This window comes from Dromiciops gliroides, chromosome 1, assembly GCF_019393635.1.
Source record: "Dromiciops gliroides isolate mDroGli1 chromosome 1, mDroGli1.pri, whole genome shotgun sequence".
Lineage (NCBI taxonomy): Eukaryota > Metazoa > Chordata > Mammalia > Microbiotheria > Microbiotheriidae > Dromiciops > Dromiciops gliroides.
This window is the reverse complement of record NC_057861.1, coordinates 167,665,050-167,679,158: the sequence shown is the minus strand read 5'-3', so window position 1 is coordinate 167,679,158 and position 14,109 is coordinate 167,665,050. Positions and strand designations below refer to the sequence as shown.

Here is a 14,109-nt window from a genome sequence, read left to right as displayed (position 1 = left end):
TCTTGAATCCATAGACTACAGGAATTGGGGTGGGGGGAGCTTTTCATCTTGGTGTTGAAAATAGCAATCATTCATAGTAATATGAATAACTAAATATAAAATGGCTTTTTATAGATTTCACATGCTATAATATTCTTGCAAGCAGTCATCTTGACTAAATGCATTATACAATAAGAAAAAGAATTAGTCCACTGACATAAAATCATTCCATAGCAAATAATTTATCTGCTATATCATTTGGGGATCTAGATAAGTAACTCCTGTTGCTGAGCTGAAATTCCAAGTATTTCTTGCCATACTGGTGACCTTTTCAGAAAACAAAACTAACTTTAAAGGTATGCAAAATAAAATAATGCTTTGAATAAATGAGTTTTTTTAAAAACTATAGTAGTGGGTAATTATTAAAAATAAAGTAGTTGGCTTCATTCTGTGACAAACAGCTGAAATTTTCTAAGGCAATAGCATTTTCCCACATTATGGGGATGCAATAGAAACATGAAAGACATAGATATATCCCTTCAATTTTAATTACAAGTAGACCCTGTCTAGCTGGGAAACACACCTCACAGAAATGCCAAAGCCAAAGAGCCCCACAACTCAATAATTGTCTAGTAACTGGAGATGGCCGGTGCTTGATAGTCTGATTTTATGGCCCTGATGACATTACTTAAGTCTCAGGATATAAACTAACACAGGCTTCCATGCAGTATCAGTGACAGAATGAACAAATTTTAGCATTAATGATAGCTTTCCTTCAGTACATAATGGCTTGATTTGCAAAACCATCCACTAAATTGAAACAACTAAATGAGCCATCAAGTGGCACACACACAGTGGTGTCCTTCAAGCAACAGTGGGTACTCACTTGTCTAGAGCATGAATCAGATAAGATGAAAGGGCCAGCAATGAAAGCATTCAGATGCAGCAGTTCATCTCTAAGCAGTGCTTAGGAACTAAGAAAAATTGAGCTCACTCTGACTGCAGCCAATACCAGAAGTGGTATCATGTGTTCCACATATTTAGCTTGAGAACCATTTGCCTACATTCATCTTTTTCAACAACCTGTATTGGTCCATCTCTGCACAAATTCTCCAAATAGTCCAAATTCAGGTTTAAGAATCATAAAGCAGAACTAGTGTTGCTTCAAATCCTAGGCACCCAAAGTTGTAGTAGTGGGCATGTTGTGCTCCCTGGTGTACTATGCAACACTGGTCAATAAGAGCTGGCATTTATAGATGACTTTAAAATTTACAAAGTGCTTTACACACATCTCATTTGATCCTCACTACATCCCTATGAGGTAGGTGTCCTGTCATTATCCTGATTTAACAGATAAGGAAACAGGCTCAATGAGCTTGTGACTTGTCTAGTCACACAACTAGTATCTGAGGTGGGATTTGAACCCATTTCTTCCTGTTGCCAAGTCCAGTGTTCTATCCACTACGCCACCTTTATGCTTTCTTATTTCACAGAATGAACAAAACGTCCCCAGGGCCGCCTCTCCGAGTTGCCAAAAACAGGAAAAGCAAAACAAAACTGGTGACCTCAGAAGATAAGAATGACTCCAGGAACCATCCTGTTCTATAGCAAAGGTAACTAAGAAAGCAGTCTCCTCCTGTCAGATTCTACCAAATCATAGGCCCCATACTCCTGTTTGCCCCAGCAAAATTTAAACACACACAAAAGGTGACTAGAATTCATGGGAAGGATGCTCTTGATAAGACACCAAGGAAGTGCTCTAGGATCTCATCAAGTACAAGAAAATTATTTTTGTTTCCTCAGCCTAGCATCGGGGTTACTGTGGCAGCCATAGAACCAGCAAGACCTGGGTGGGATCAAGTCTCATTTCAGATGACGGGCTGTGTGCAAGTCACTTAACCTTTCATTGCCTCAGGCAACTCAATAAGAGTATAAATTGCCTAGTAGTTGCTGATCTGTAGTGGTAGAAGGGGGAGTTTCCTCCACAAGAGCTCTATATCAATGAACCTGACAGGTCCAGTGCAAAAATAAACTCTTCATTCCAGAAACCAAAGTAGAATATTAATCTTGTAAGAAACAATCAGGACTCTAGTGTTACAAAAACCTCTTTCACCCACCTAACTGGGTTCAGATTAGCCCACCCATCAAATCAAAATCTGGCTCCAGAACGTGACCCAAATACTAATATATAGATATTTGAATACACTAAAGATATATGACATAAGAATTGTAAAGCTTCAATTTTTTTTTCTTACTAGACTTAAAACTCATAGAATTGGAAAGAACCTTAGAGATCACCTAGTTCAACCTCCCACTCACTGAAGGAACACATTCAACAACATTCCTTACAGCCTCTCTTTGAACAGTTCATTATCCCATGGGCCATCCCATTTAATTTTGGGATAGCTCAAATTATTAAGCACGTCTTCCTTATATTTAACTGTGATTGGCCTACCTGTAAATTCTTCCTATGGGTCCTAAATAATTCTGTTCATTGGAAGCACATACAATAAGTTTATTCTTCACATGTCAGCTTTTCAAATATATTTGAAGACAAAGATTTGTCCTTCCACCCCCATCATCTTTTTTTCCAGATTATGGATATGGTGGTGGCAGGGGTGAGATGGGAGAGATTAGTGGGAAAAGCCCGTTGTAACTCTACCTATATACTAAAATTAATACCAAAGGGTAGTTTTTCTCAATACATTTGATGAAATGATCCCTTTCCATGCATTCAAAACTTTCAAGAATGATGGAAGCCAAGGATGAATCTGCTATTATCTTTTTTTAAATTTTTTTTCATATTCAACAAGTACCATATTGGTTTGGGGGGGGGGAGGTTCCAGACACACCCCTGTAATATGAGATCTCTTTCAAAGGAAAAATATGTACAAATATTTTAATACTTTTACAAAAATATGTATAAGCATACACTAAAAAGTACATTAAATTACCATATAAATGTATTTACTGTGGGTTTTATTACATTTTAAAAATGCAAATAAAGATGTTTTATTCATCTTTATCATTTGCTGCTGTCACTTGTCGTTATTCTCTTCTTCCCAGTCTTTGTACAATATGTCATCTTCACCACCACTGTAATTTTTAAGCAGTGGATCACAGATTTTAGGAGTTAGTATTTCCTGTGTGGTTAAAATCTAGTACAGAATGTCTGCCGATGGCTTTTTAACTTTTTCACTAATTGTCAAGATGTGACACTGCCCCAACAAAAGCCCATCTGAGGTCTGCCTTTGGAGGTTGTCTCTGAAAGGTGTAGAGCTGTAATACCATTCTACATAGACAACAATTTGATCTGATTATGATGATTTCAATCCTTTTAGCTGAAGGGTTGGATACCATTTAAATATACTTCAGATGGGGCAGCTAGGTGGCGCAGTGGATAGAGCGCTGGCCCTGGAGTCAGGAGGACCTGAGTTCAAATCCGACCTCAGACACTTAACACTTACTAGATGTGTGACCCTGGGCAAGCCACTTAACCCCAATTGCCCTGCAAAATAAATAAATGAACAAACAAACAAACCAATCAACCAACCAACCTCAGATCTAGCATTGCCCTTTTTTGAAGAAGAGCTGAGGGGCTCTAATTCCCTATGACCGATAACCAGTTGGCATTCAGTCACTCATTGTCCAGCTTCTTTTTGGGTGTCTCATAATTACTCTTTTGAGGAATGTTTCTCTTAGAAGCATTTTTTTCATATCAGTGGCAGCTTTCAGCCATCAGCTGGTACATCTAACATTATTCTAAGGCATTCCCCCCTCTTCACCCCCCCATTTTCAGTGGCTGTGTTGTCACAAGAATTACTTCCATATCTCTTTTCCAGTTGTGTTGCTCAGCATATTGAAGAGCATGAGTGTTTCATCAGGATTTCTGATTTGGTTGAGATGATGAGAGTGGGGGAGAGGAGAAGGGTTAGTCTGAATCTGTGATTCCGTTAGTGTAGGGAACAAGCACTAAAACTCCATCCCCTAATGCAAATCAGCAATTTATCTGTAACTTCTTGCCTGAGACACTGAGAACAATTTATCCATGGCCACATAGCTGGTATATGGTATAGTCAGAGCTAGAAGTCACCCAGGTCTTCCTGATTTCAAAGTCTGTCCCTCTATCCACTCTGCCAGGCTGCCTCTCTAATGCTCAAGTGTGATATCTGTATATTTTCTAATGGCTAAGGAGTTGGTGGTGGTCTACCATCTTCTCATTAAAACTGAGTGGTAATTGATCTAAATGTAGGACTTCTTTGCAAATCTCATTTAGTCACTTTCAGCTGGATTTTGCAATTCCTAAGGCTTTCAATTTGAATAGCTATAGGCTGATCAGCATTCCATTTTGTCTTGGTTGTTTTACAAAGGAAAATACATGCTTCTTAACCTTGGAAATGACATTCTGATTTTTTTTTCTTCTCATGTATCCAATAATTTCCATTCTTTTCATTAATACTTTCTTCCCTGCTGTTTATAGTATAACTAATAACTGTTTTTCAAAATGTATATTGATAATTGTATCTTTTTTTTTTTTTGACGGGGCAATGGGGGTTAAGTGACTTGCCCAGGGTCACACAGCTGGTAAGTGTCAAGTGTCTGAGGCTGGATTTGAACTCAGGTCCTCCTGAATCCAGGGCCGGTGCTTTATCGACTGCGTCACCTAGCCGCCCCCAATGATTGTATCTTAACACTAATCCTCCTTCCATACAGATTCCCACCTCCCCAGATAGGGTTATCTTTAACCTCACAATAACTCACAGAGCAACCAGCAATACTGGTCCAGAGAGCAGAAGGTTCTTTTATGAAAACTATCAAACCTTCCAAGTTCCTTCTGGTTTTTGAGATTTCATTTGAAATCAGTGTTTCTACCTGTGCTACAAAGAATGTGGTTCTACACTGCACTTAGGTTTTATACAAGCTAGATTTGAGAAAAATGCATGGCATCTCTATGGACCAATGTGGTACTTGAACTCCTACCATATACTAGGCACTGCTTATGTGTGGATCAGGGTCAAGTAAGGAAACAAAAGAAGTATTTAATTTAGTTCAGAAAATGTTTTATTTAGCCCTTACCACATGCAAGACACTGGACTAAGCACTTTGGGTACAAAGATAAAAATGAAAAATAGCCCTTTCCCTTAAGGAGTGTATGTTCTACTAGGGACATAAACAGATAGGTAAATTCAGTAAAAAGCACTAAGACCTGGGAACTCAGGAAAAGGTACTGGAGATCCTAAGTGGTAGAGGTTGAAGAGGGAATGCATTCCAGGCATGGCAATCATTAAGTCAGTGTGGTTAAAATATAGGTCAAATGAAGCAAAGTCTGGAAAAGTAGATGAGAGCCAGATTACAGAAAGCTCTAGATGCTAGGCTGAGCTGTTAGAAGTTTATCCTAAGGGGTCAGCTAGGTGGCACACTGGCTAAAGCACCGACCCTGGATTCAGGAGGACCTGAGTTCAAATTTGGCCTCAAACACTTGACACTAACTATGTGACCCTGGGCAAGTCACTTAATCCTCACTGCCCTGCAAAAAAAAAAAAAAGTTTATCCTAGAGACAGTAGACAGACACTGAAAATTTTTCTGCAGGAGAGTATCATAGTCAGACCTGCCTTTTAGGAATATCAAGCTGGCAACTAGGTGAAAGGTAGAGGATGAAGAGACTAGAAACATGATTGTCTAGGTAAGAGGTGCCAGTTGAAAGAATGGGAAAGATGCAAAGGATTTTGAGTTAGGATTTGACAAGACTTGACCACTGATTGGATGACTATGAGAGGGAAGAAGAAAAATCAAGGCTGCCTCCCAGGTTGCAAACCTGGAAAAATGGAAAGATGATGATACTGTCAACCAAAGGAGGGAAGTTTGGAAAAGGAATGGCTTTTTGAGGGACAATGGCTTGTTGAATTTGAGCAGTGGACAGGACATCCAAGTGGAGAGAATTGTTGTTCATTCAGTCATGTCTGACTCTGGTGACCCCATTTGGGATTTTCTTGGCAAAGATACTGGTGTGGTTTGCCATGTCCTTCTCCAGCTCATTTTACAGCTGAGAAACTGAGGCAAACAGGGTGAAGTGACTTGCCTAGGGTCACACAGCTAGTAAATATCTGAGACCACATTTGAACTTGAGTCTTTCTGACTCCAGGACCTGACTGAGAAGAGCTACTGGCATTTTTATGGTACTTTAAGGTTTGAAGTGTTTTTCCATGTCTCATCTCATTTGACCCTCAAAAACCATGTGAAGTAAGAACTACAGTTACTACAAATTAAGAAACTGAGGCTGAAAGGGGTTAAGTGGCTTTTGCATTGTCACCCATCTTGTAGATTTTTGAGATTGGAAGGAAAAGGGAGCCTTCCTGGCTCTGAGCCCAGCACTGGGTCCACTATCCTGTACTCTTTCTCCAAGAGGCAGATGACCGTAGAGGAGTAACATTCCAAAGAGAGGTTAGGGTTAGATATATAGATTTCAGAATCATCTACAAAGGGATAACTGAACCTCTGTGAGCTGATTAAGTCACTAAGAGAGTGAGGAGAGCCTAGCACAGCCTTGGGAGACACTCGTGAGGAATGAACAGGAAATGGATAATGATCCAGCAGAGACAGAGCAGTCAGACAGGAAGGAGAATCAGAAAAGATTATGCAACAGGAGTGGATGGTAAACTGTCAGAAGCAGCAGATTAACAAAGAGGATAAGCATTGAGAAAAGACCTTCAGATTTAGCAGCTTGCTAGACGTTGCTAACCCAGGCAACTACAGTTTCAGTCAAGTGGCCAGATTGCAAAGAGGTTGAGAAGTGGCAGTGAGGAAATGAAACAATAAACAGGTCTAGGAGTTTGGCTGAGAAGGAAGAAATATAAGGGAACAGTTTGCGGGGATGGTAGGGTCCAGTGAAGGCTTTTCAAGGAAGAAAAAAGATCTGATTATAGACATTATAGCATGATTATAGACAGCAAGGAAGGAGTCAGTGGATAAGAGATTAAAGATGAAGATGGAGGAAAGCCCCAAGGGAACAAATAGTAGGGTTAGCCTGTTCAAGGAGAAAGACCACCTCTTCCTCAAGTCATAAATTTGATTTGCAAGGTACCCTAAGAGTCATCTACTCCAGAAATGTCAAACTGCCCAGTGATACCCTAACCAGATTTAAATGTAATTGGGAACTACTTAACAAAAGAAATACAAGTTCAATACAACATAGATAATATTAATTTGTAGCTTTCAGCATCAATATACTAGATCCTTTCTATTTGAATTTGACACCACTGATATATCTAGTCCAACCCCAACATCTAATAGACAAGGAAACTGAGGCCCACAGCAGTTAAGTGATTTGTCCAGTGTCACCTAGGTAATGAGTGACAGAGGCAGAATTCGGCCCAAGGTTCTCTTACTGCCTACATAGCACTCTCCATTACATCATGAAAGAATGAGAGATACTGAAGGGATTTGACATATGGAATAGGGAAACAGAGGCAATCAAATGGAATACCTCTTTTCTCAGGAAAGCCCACAGCTTGAAAAAGGGACCAGGAAGGAGGGGTGATTTAAAGGCCTTGAAGAGAAAAACTGTTTGGAAGGTTGTAGAGAGTAAATCAGGGAAGAATAATAGAATAGGGTACAGATAAGGTTTGATAAATTTGTAGTGACCCCCACATAGGGAATTTTTTTTCCTGGCATCAGGCAGATAGTGGAAGGACAACCCAGGGTGGATGTTTAGCAAAGTGTAAGCAGCAATAGGCCAACCATTCAAGAGATTCTAAGGAATAAGATTGGGTTAAAACAGTGAAGAGAGGAAATTGAAGCCAGATCAACATTGATTGACTGGAAGAGGAGAATGGATGGGGTGAAAAGTCTGGAGGTGGTGGTGAGCAAGAAGAATAGGCCTAGGAGTGAGACAAAGTGAGAGATGGAAGGCTTGGAACTTCACAGAGAAAGTAACTCAAGAGATCAAGATCACAGAGACAGTCATGTTCTTCATGAGAGAGATCTGAGATGAGACCATCCCTAGGCGTGACTGAGGTAGAATGAAGGGATGAATCTTAGGTGTTGGGAAGTTGATGTGCTGGGAGGCCAGGGTGTTGTAGGGGATCCCCTGGATTCAGAGCCTGGATAATGACAGGAATGGGGAAGGGTAGAGAGGGAGCAAAGGACTGTGGGCCAGGTATTGAATTCTTTGAAAAAGGAAGGTGAATAACCTGAAAAGCTACAGGTGCCTGGATCAAGAATCTAGATAGGCAATGTAGGCTGATGGAATGATTCTCAGAGAAGAGGTTGCTGAGTGATGACTACAAAGGGATGACTTAGAAGTTGCAATGAGGAACAAGAAGGGAAAGATGGAAATAAATAAGGGAGGGGAACTGGTCTAAACTGTAACAGGTTTTAGAAAATTTGCATAGAAATGATATGTTCATCTGCCCTGAATTGTTGAGGAGTCCTAAAATTTAACATATTCCTAGAATGTTGTAGGTACTTATTAAATGCTTTTTGGTTGGTTGACTGATTTTAAAATGTCTCAGGATTCAGTTGCCAGAGGTACCACTCCACCTAGCATTTAAATTTGTCTCTACCTAGGTAATGAATGAGCCTCTCTACTGTTCACAGATTTCCTTTTTTTTCTGTTTCATTATTTGTAGAGATTGGGTTTAAAATATTTCATTAAACTCTACATTTATCAGAATCAGACAGATTTAAGGAGTAAAATGAATGGAGTTTGGGCCCAAAGTTCCAGAAATACTGAGTTTTAAAAAAAAACCTTACCTGGTTTCAATTCAACATTTATTAAATTCAAGGCACTGTGCTAGGTACAAGAATTCAAAGGTGAATAGACAACCGTTCCTGTCATGGAGTTTATAGTCAAGTAGGATTAGGAAAATACAGAAATATACTATGAAATAGAATGTGTGTAAAAGAGACCCAAAGATAGAGAGCCTTTGGCTGGAGCAGTCAAGTAAGAAAAGCCACATAGAAGAGGCTGGGACCTGAAGAATGAATAGGATTTTCAACAGGCAGAGATGGAAAATACATTACAGAGATAAGTAATCAGAAGCATGGAGGCAAAAAAGAACAGATGTAGTTCCAAAGAAGGAAAAGCGGTTAGTTCTGTTTAGCAGTCTTGTAGATAGTATCTTCTAGCATACTTGGTGTGAGATGATCTAACCACTACCACTCCCAAACCCCTCTATTAACTTCAGTGGCTTCCTGTTAACTCCAGAATCAAATACACAATGCTCTGTCTGACATTCAAAGCCCTTCATAACCTAACTCCCTCCTACCTTTCCAGTCTTCCCCCTCCTTACTCCGTAACACATACTATTCAATCCAGTGACACTGGCCTCCTGGCTGTTCCACAAACAAGACCCTCCATCTCTTGTCTCTGGGCATTTTCTCTGACTGTCCCCCTGGAACACTCTCTTGCCCATCTCTGCCTCCTGCCTTTCTTTGGCCACCTTAAAGTCTCAACAAAAATCCCATCTTTTACAGGAAGCCTTTCCCAACCCCTTTTAATTCTAGTACCTTCCTTCTCTTAATCATCACCTATTCATCCTGTATATAGCTTGCTTTGTATATATTTCTTTGTCGTTTGCTCTATTAGAGCGCATGCTCCTCAAAGGAGCCCACTTTCATCTTTTGCCATTTTTTGTAGCCCCACTGCTTAGCACAGTGCCTAGCACATGCGAGGCATTTAATATTTTTTGGTTGATTGATATGACTTTTAAAACGTTGCTTATAAAGTTTTGGAATAGCAAAAGAAATAGGGGCAGCTAGGTGGCACGGTGTATAGAGCACCAGCCCTGGATTCAGGAGGACCTGAGTTCAAATCCGACCCTCAGACACTTGACACACTTACTAGCTGTGTGACCCTGGGCAAGTCACTTAACCCCAATTGCCTCACTAAAAAAAAACCAACCAAACAAAAGAAATAGCTTTCCTAAAATTCAACATTTCCTTCACTTATCTCTACCACAGGCAGTGACATCTGGGTGGCATGGTGGGTAGAGCTCCCCACCTAGAGTTGGGATGACAAGCATTCAAATCTGGCTTCAGACACATACTAGCTGTGTAATCCTGGGCAAGTCCCTTAAGCTCTGTCCACTTTAGTGTTTTCAACTGTTAAAAAGAAAAAAAAAGAAAAAAAAAGGCTAATACTAGCACCTACATACATCCCAGTGCTGTGAGGATCAAATGAGATAATATATGTAAAGTACCTAGAACAGTGCTTGCCACATAGTAGATGCTTAATAAATGCTTGTTTCCTCCCCTTGTTCTGAATTGTTTTAAAGCATGATTTAAAACCACACAGTCACTATGTAATATTGAGTGGCCTTTTGTATCTCTTAGTCCTAGATGCATTTTGGCTATTCTGCATGTTATTCATCCTTCCAAATCAATCAAGAAGCATTTCTTAAATGCCTGCTCTGATTCCAAGCACAATGCTAAGCAATGGGGATAATCTCCCCCCTCCCCCCCAAAAAAAGACAACTAAACTAAAAACAATCCCTTCTCCCAAGGAACTTATATTCTGGTGGGGGGAGACAACATAGATAAATCAGAACACAAAAGATAAATAAAGAGAAGAGGAAAGGTAATCTTAGAAGGGAAGGGAATAAACATTTATATGGTGCCTGCTCCAGGCAGTATGCTAAGCCCTTTGCAAATAATACCTCATCTGATCCTCATGACAGCCTCACAAGGTAGGTAGTATTAGTATCCTCATTTTTACAACTGAGGAAACTGAGGCAGGCAATGAATTTATTTTATTTTATTTTTTGCCCAGGGTCGCACAGCTAGTGAGAGGATATATTTGAATTTAGCTTTTCCTGACCCCAGACCCAGAGCTCTATCCGTTGCGCCACCTAGTGTCCCAAGGCATGATAGCACAAACATCTGGGGAGGACCAGGAAAGGCTTCTTGGAGGATGTGTCTCTTGAGCTGAGTCTTCAAAGGAAGTAAGGGATTCAAATTAACAGTTGGGAAAACATCCCACACGTGGGGAATGATTGTAAAGACAGGAGGTAAAACTTATACCAGGAAAAAACCATTTTACAGCTAAAAGTTCTAGTCGTTAATCCTTTTGGAGACAAAGCAGTTGATGCTAATAGGTAAAATCCATTGTAACCTTTGCCTTTCATTGACCGTCAGTGTACTTCAGAGCATTACATGCCAGAGATATGAAGTCTTTTCAGGCAGTCCTGTCATTTTTCTTTCATAGGAGATTTATGTGGGCAATGTTTTAAGTGAAATATTTTGGTTTTTAGAACCCTCATAAATGAATCATACGCCAAGCCTCTAAGTCTGATTTTGCCTTTTCTTACCAGCATGTATTGCACATACTGGCAGTAAAGTGATTGATTTGTCCCAGTTTCTCTAAGGTTTTTGATACAGCACTCTTTCCCTTTGTTTTTTCAGACTCATAAGGGGGAAATGCACTGATGTCATCAGACCTCTCCTGCAACTCTACCACCTTAAGGGATCCAGGTATAAGGACAATTCTCTCCAGGTGAACTGGCTACAAGTAGAGATAGAGAACAGTGGTTGGGGTGGCCAGAGCACAGAATACACTTTTCTCCTCTGTTCTGCTATTCCATGGACTTACTCCAGTGGTACCAACATGCTGAACTGGATCACTGTCTAGGATGATCGACCCTAGGGAATTCCAATGTGACTCAGTCTGTGGTTTATGAAGAATAATCATCGGACCTTGTTTACAGATGGAGGTGTCTCATCGACACACTTCACTTCATCAGCCAGCAAGCAGGGTGGTGGGCACTGTCAGGTATTACTTTAAGGTTTGTGTAACATAACTTGTAGGCTCACTAAGTCCTGTGGTTTCTTAACTCAGTTATAGCCCTCAGGGAAACAAATGGCCCCTTACCAAGTAAGCTGGCCCATTCATATTGGTGGTTGCAACATGAACCTTAGCAAGAAACCAGTTCCATCCTGGGAAATATTCAAGAACTTATGTCTTAGGAGGTTAGTCAATTTAAACAGTAAGTTCTGTGGACAAAGAATGTAAGACCTGAGTTGAGTAATCTTTCATGCAATGCACATTAGGATGTGCTGTCAAAATAAGAGTGGCTGGCTTCAGGATTGGGCTTTTACCTTGGGACTCTTGTCCTGAAGTCCAGTATTGGTCTACTGTCACTGTGAAAGGGCCCTTTGCTGTTCTCTCCAGCTGAAAATCTCTGCATGTAGAGATAGAGAACAGTGAATGGGAGGACCAGGGGCCAGAATCCTCTTTTCTCCTTTGATCTGCTATTACACGAATACCCTTGGTAGCATCCAGCCACCCTAAACACCACACACAGGTTATCCTTCTACCCTAAGGAACAAACAGGATTCAGATTTGACTGTCTCACCATCCTTGTCCACCTCCTCCAAAATTCCAGTGGATCTGCCACCTCTTCCAAGCTCTCCAGTGATGCAAATTCCAGTCCATCCATGCCTGCCCATCCTATGCAACACCTCTTCGTGTCCCACTGAAAATCTGCCACAAGCAAGTCCACCTGACATGCTAGGAGCTTTCCTTAAATTCTTGTCATGGAGAGGACACTCATCAAGTACGTGGGCTGTCCAGAAGTTATCCTTTGCTCTCTCCCTATGACCAGCCCATCTTTTCTTCATTCAGTTCTCTGATGACCTCCTCTATGCCCTTTCCCCTCTACATCCTGACTGTTGCAAAGTGGCTTGTATAGATTGAAGGAGGGTATTCAGTTACATTATTTATCTTCAGCTAATTTAAAGGAGGGAGGACCTGGTGAGTCTCCACCACTCTGCCAGAATTCGTTTACATGGGCTAAAATTTCCACCAAAGCAAGCTAGGTAGAATACTGTGAATTTGGGGCATTTGTCAGAGTTCTTAGTGACAGTGAGCTACTGCTGTTGCTCCTCCTGAGCAAAAAGAAAAAAAAAAACAACAGATTTCCCCACAGGCCATTTGGTAAAATGCCAAATTCTCTTGAGATCAGTACAATCATGCTAGCATCTTAGGCACAAAGTCACTACTATATCTTAAAGGTTAAGAGGCTATAGGCTCTAAGAACGTTAATTCATACCTTCATAAACCTTGTTTCTTTTAAATGGGAGAAAATGAGCTGTATTTCTGGTCAAAAACTTTTATTTTACACCTATATTGTACACATTAAATGTTACCCATTGCCACTTTATCTTCTAAATCTTTTTTTTCCATTTCAACAATATCTTAATAAAGAAAAAAGCAGATCTTTTTGTTATACTGTCTCCCATTGCCCACACCAACTTAGTACTGTCCCACATGTTATGGATCTTCATCCTCAGAAATCACTTCTAAATAAAGTTGATATTATAACTTTTTGAACATTATGTGGCTACTCTAAAAAGTTATTGAATTTCTGTGATGGTGGCAAGTTTGTATACCATGTATTATATTTACAAACCTGATCTTTTTTGTTTGTTTGGATCCATATTTTTTTTTGGCAGGGCAATTGGGGTTAAGTGACTTGCCCAGGGTCACACAGCTAGTAAGTGTTGTCTGAGGCTGGATTTGAACTCGGGTACTCCTGAATCCAGGGCTGGTGCTCCATCCACTGTACTATCTAGCTGCCCCTGGATCCATAATTTCATCTGTAAGGTAGCCCCTTCTACCAATGTAGATCAGTAATGCCTCTGAAATTTAGTAATCCTGATTGCCTAGAACACTTAGAAGCAGCTAGGTGGTGGCTCAGTGGATAGGGCACTAGACTCAGTCAGGAAGATCTGAGTTCAGGTCTGGCCTCAGACACTAGCTGTATGACTCTGCCCAAGTCACAACTTCTATTTGCCTTAGTAACTCAACTGTAAAAGGGGACTATAATAGCACTTTCAAGGTTGTTATAAGGATCAAATGAGATAATAGTTGTAAAGCACTTAGCACAGTGCTTGTAACATAGTATGTGTGTTCCATTCCCCTAAGTGACTTGCCTGTGGTCATTCATCCAGTATGTAGAGAGGCAGCTTTTGAACCCAGCCCTCACAGACTCCAAGACCAGTCCAGTCCTCTACACACTTTGTCACACCACATCTCACAGCATCCTGCACAGAATGAAAATGTGTCGACTTGAAAATTACCAAGGACTGCTTTGTTCTCAAGTAACCAAGAAGCTTCCAAGGCGGTCAGAGTG

At 40.5% G+C, this 14,109-nt stretch overlaps 1 protein-coding gene across 2 annotated transcripts in view; it reads left to right on the top strand.

The window, feature by feature from the left end:
* SSR1 (signal sequence receptor subunit 1) overlaps window positions 1-13,312 on the top strand; it is a 50,712-nt gene extending 37,400 nt beyond the window's left edge. The window contains exons 9-10 of one of the 2 annotated variants that reach the window (XM_043986111.1): window positions 1,473-1,592; window positions 11,381-11,517. In XM_043986111.1, the coding sequence (XP_043842046.1) occupies window positions 1,473-1,587 (115 nt within the window). In that variant the 3' untranslated portion in view covers window positions 1,588-1,592; window positions 11,381-11,517. Of the gene's footprint in view, window positions 1-1,472; window positions 1,593-11,380 lie in introns of both variants that reach the window. The other variant, XM_043986102.1, reaches the window with a different exon arrangement.
* The last annotated feature ends 797 nt before the right edge of the window (window positions 13,313-14,109 follow it).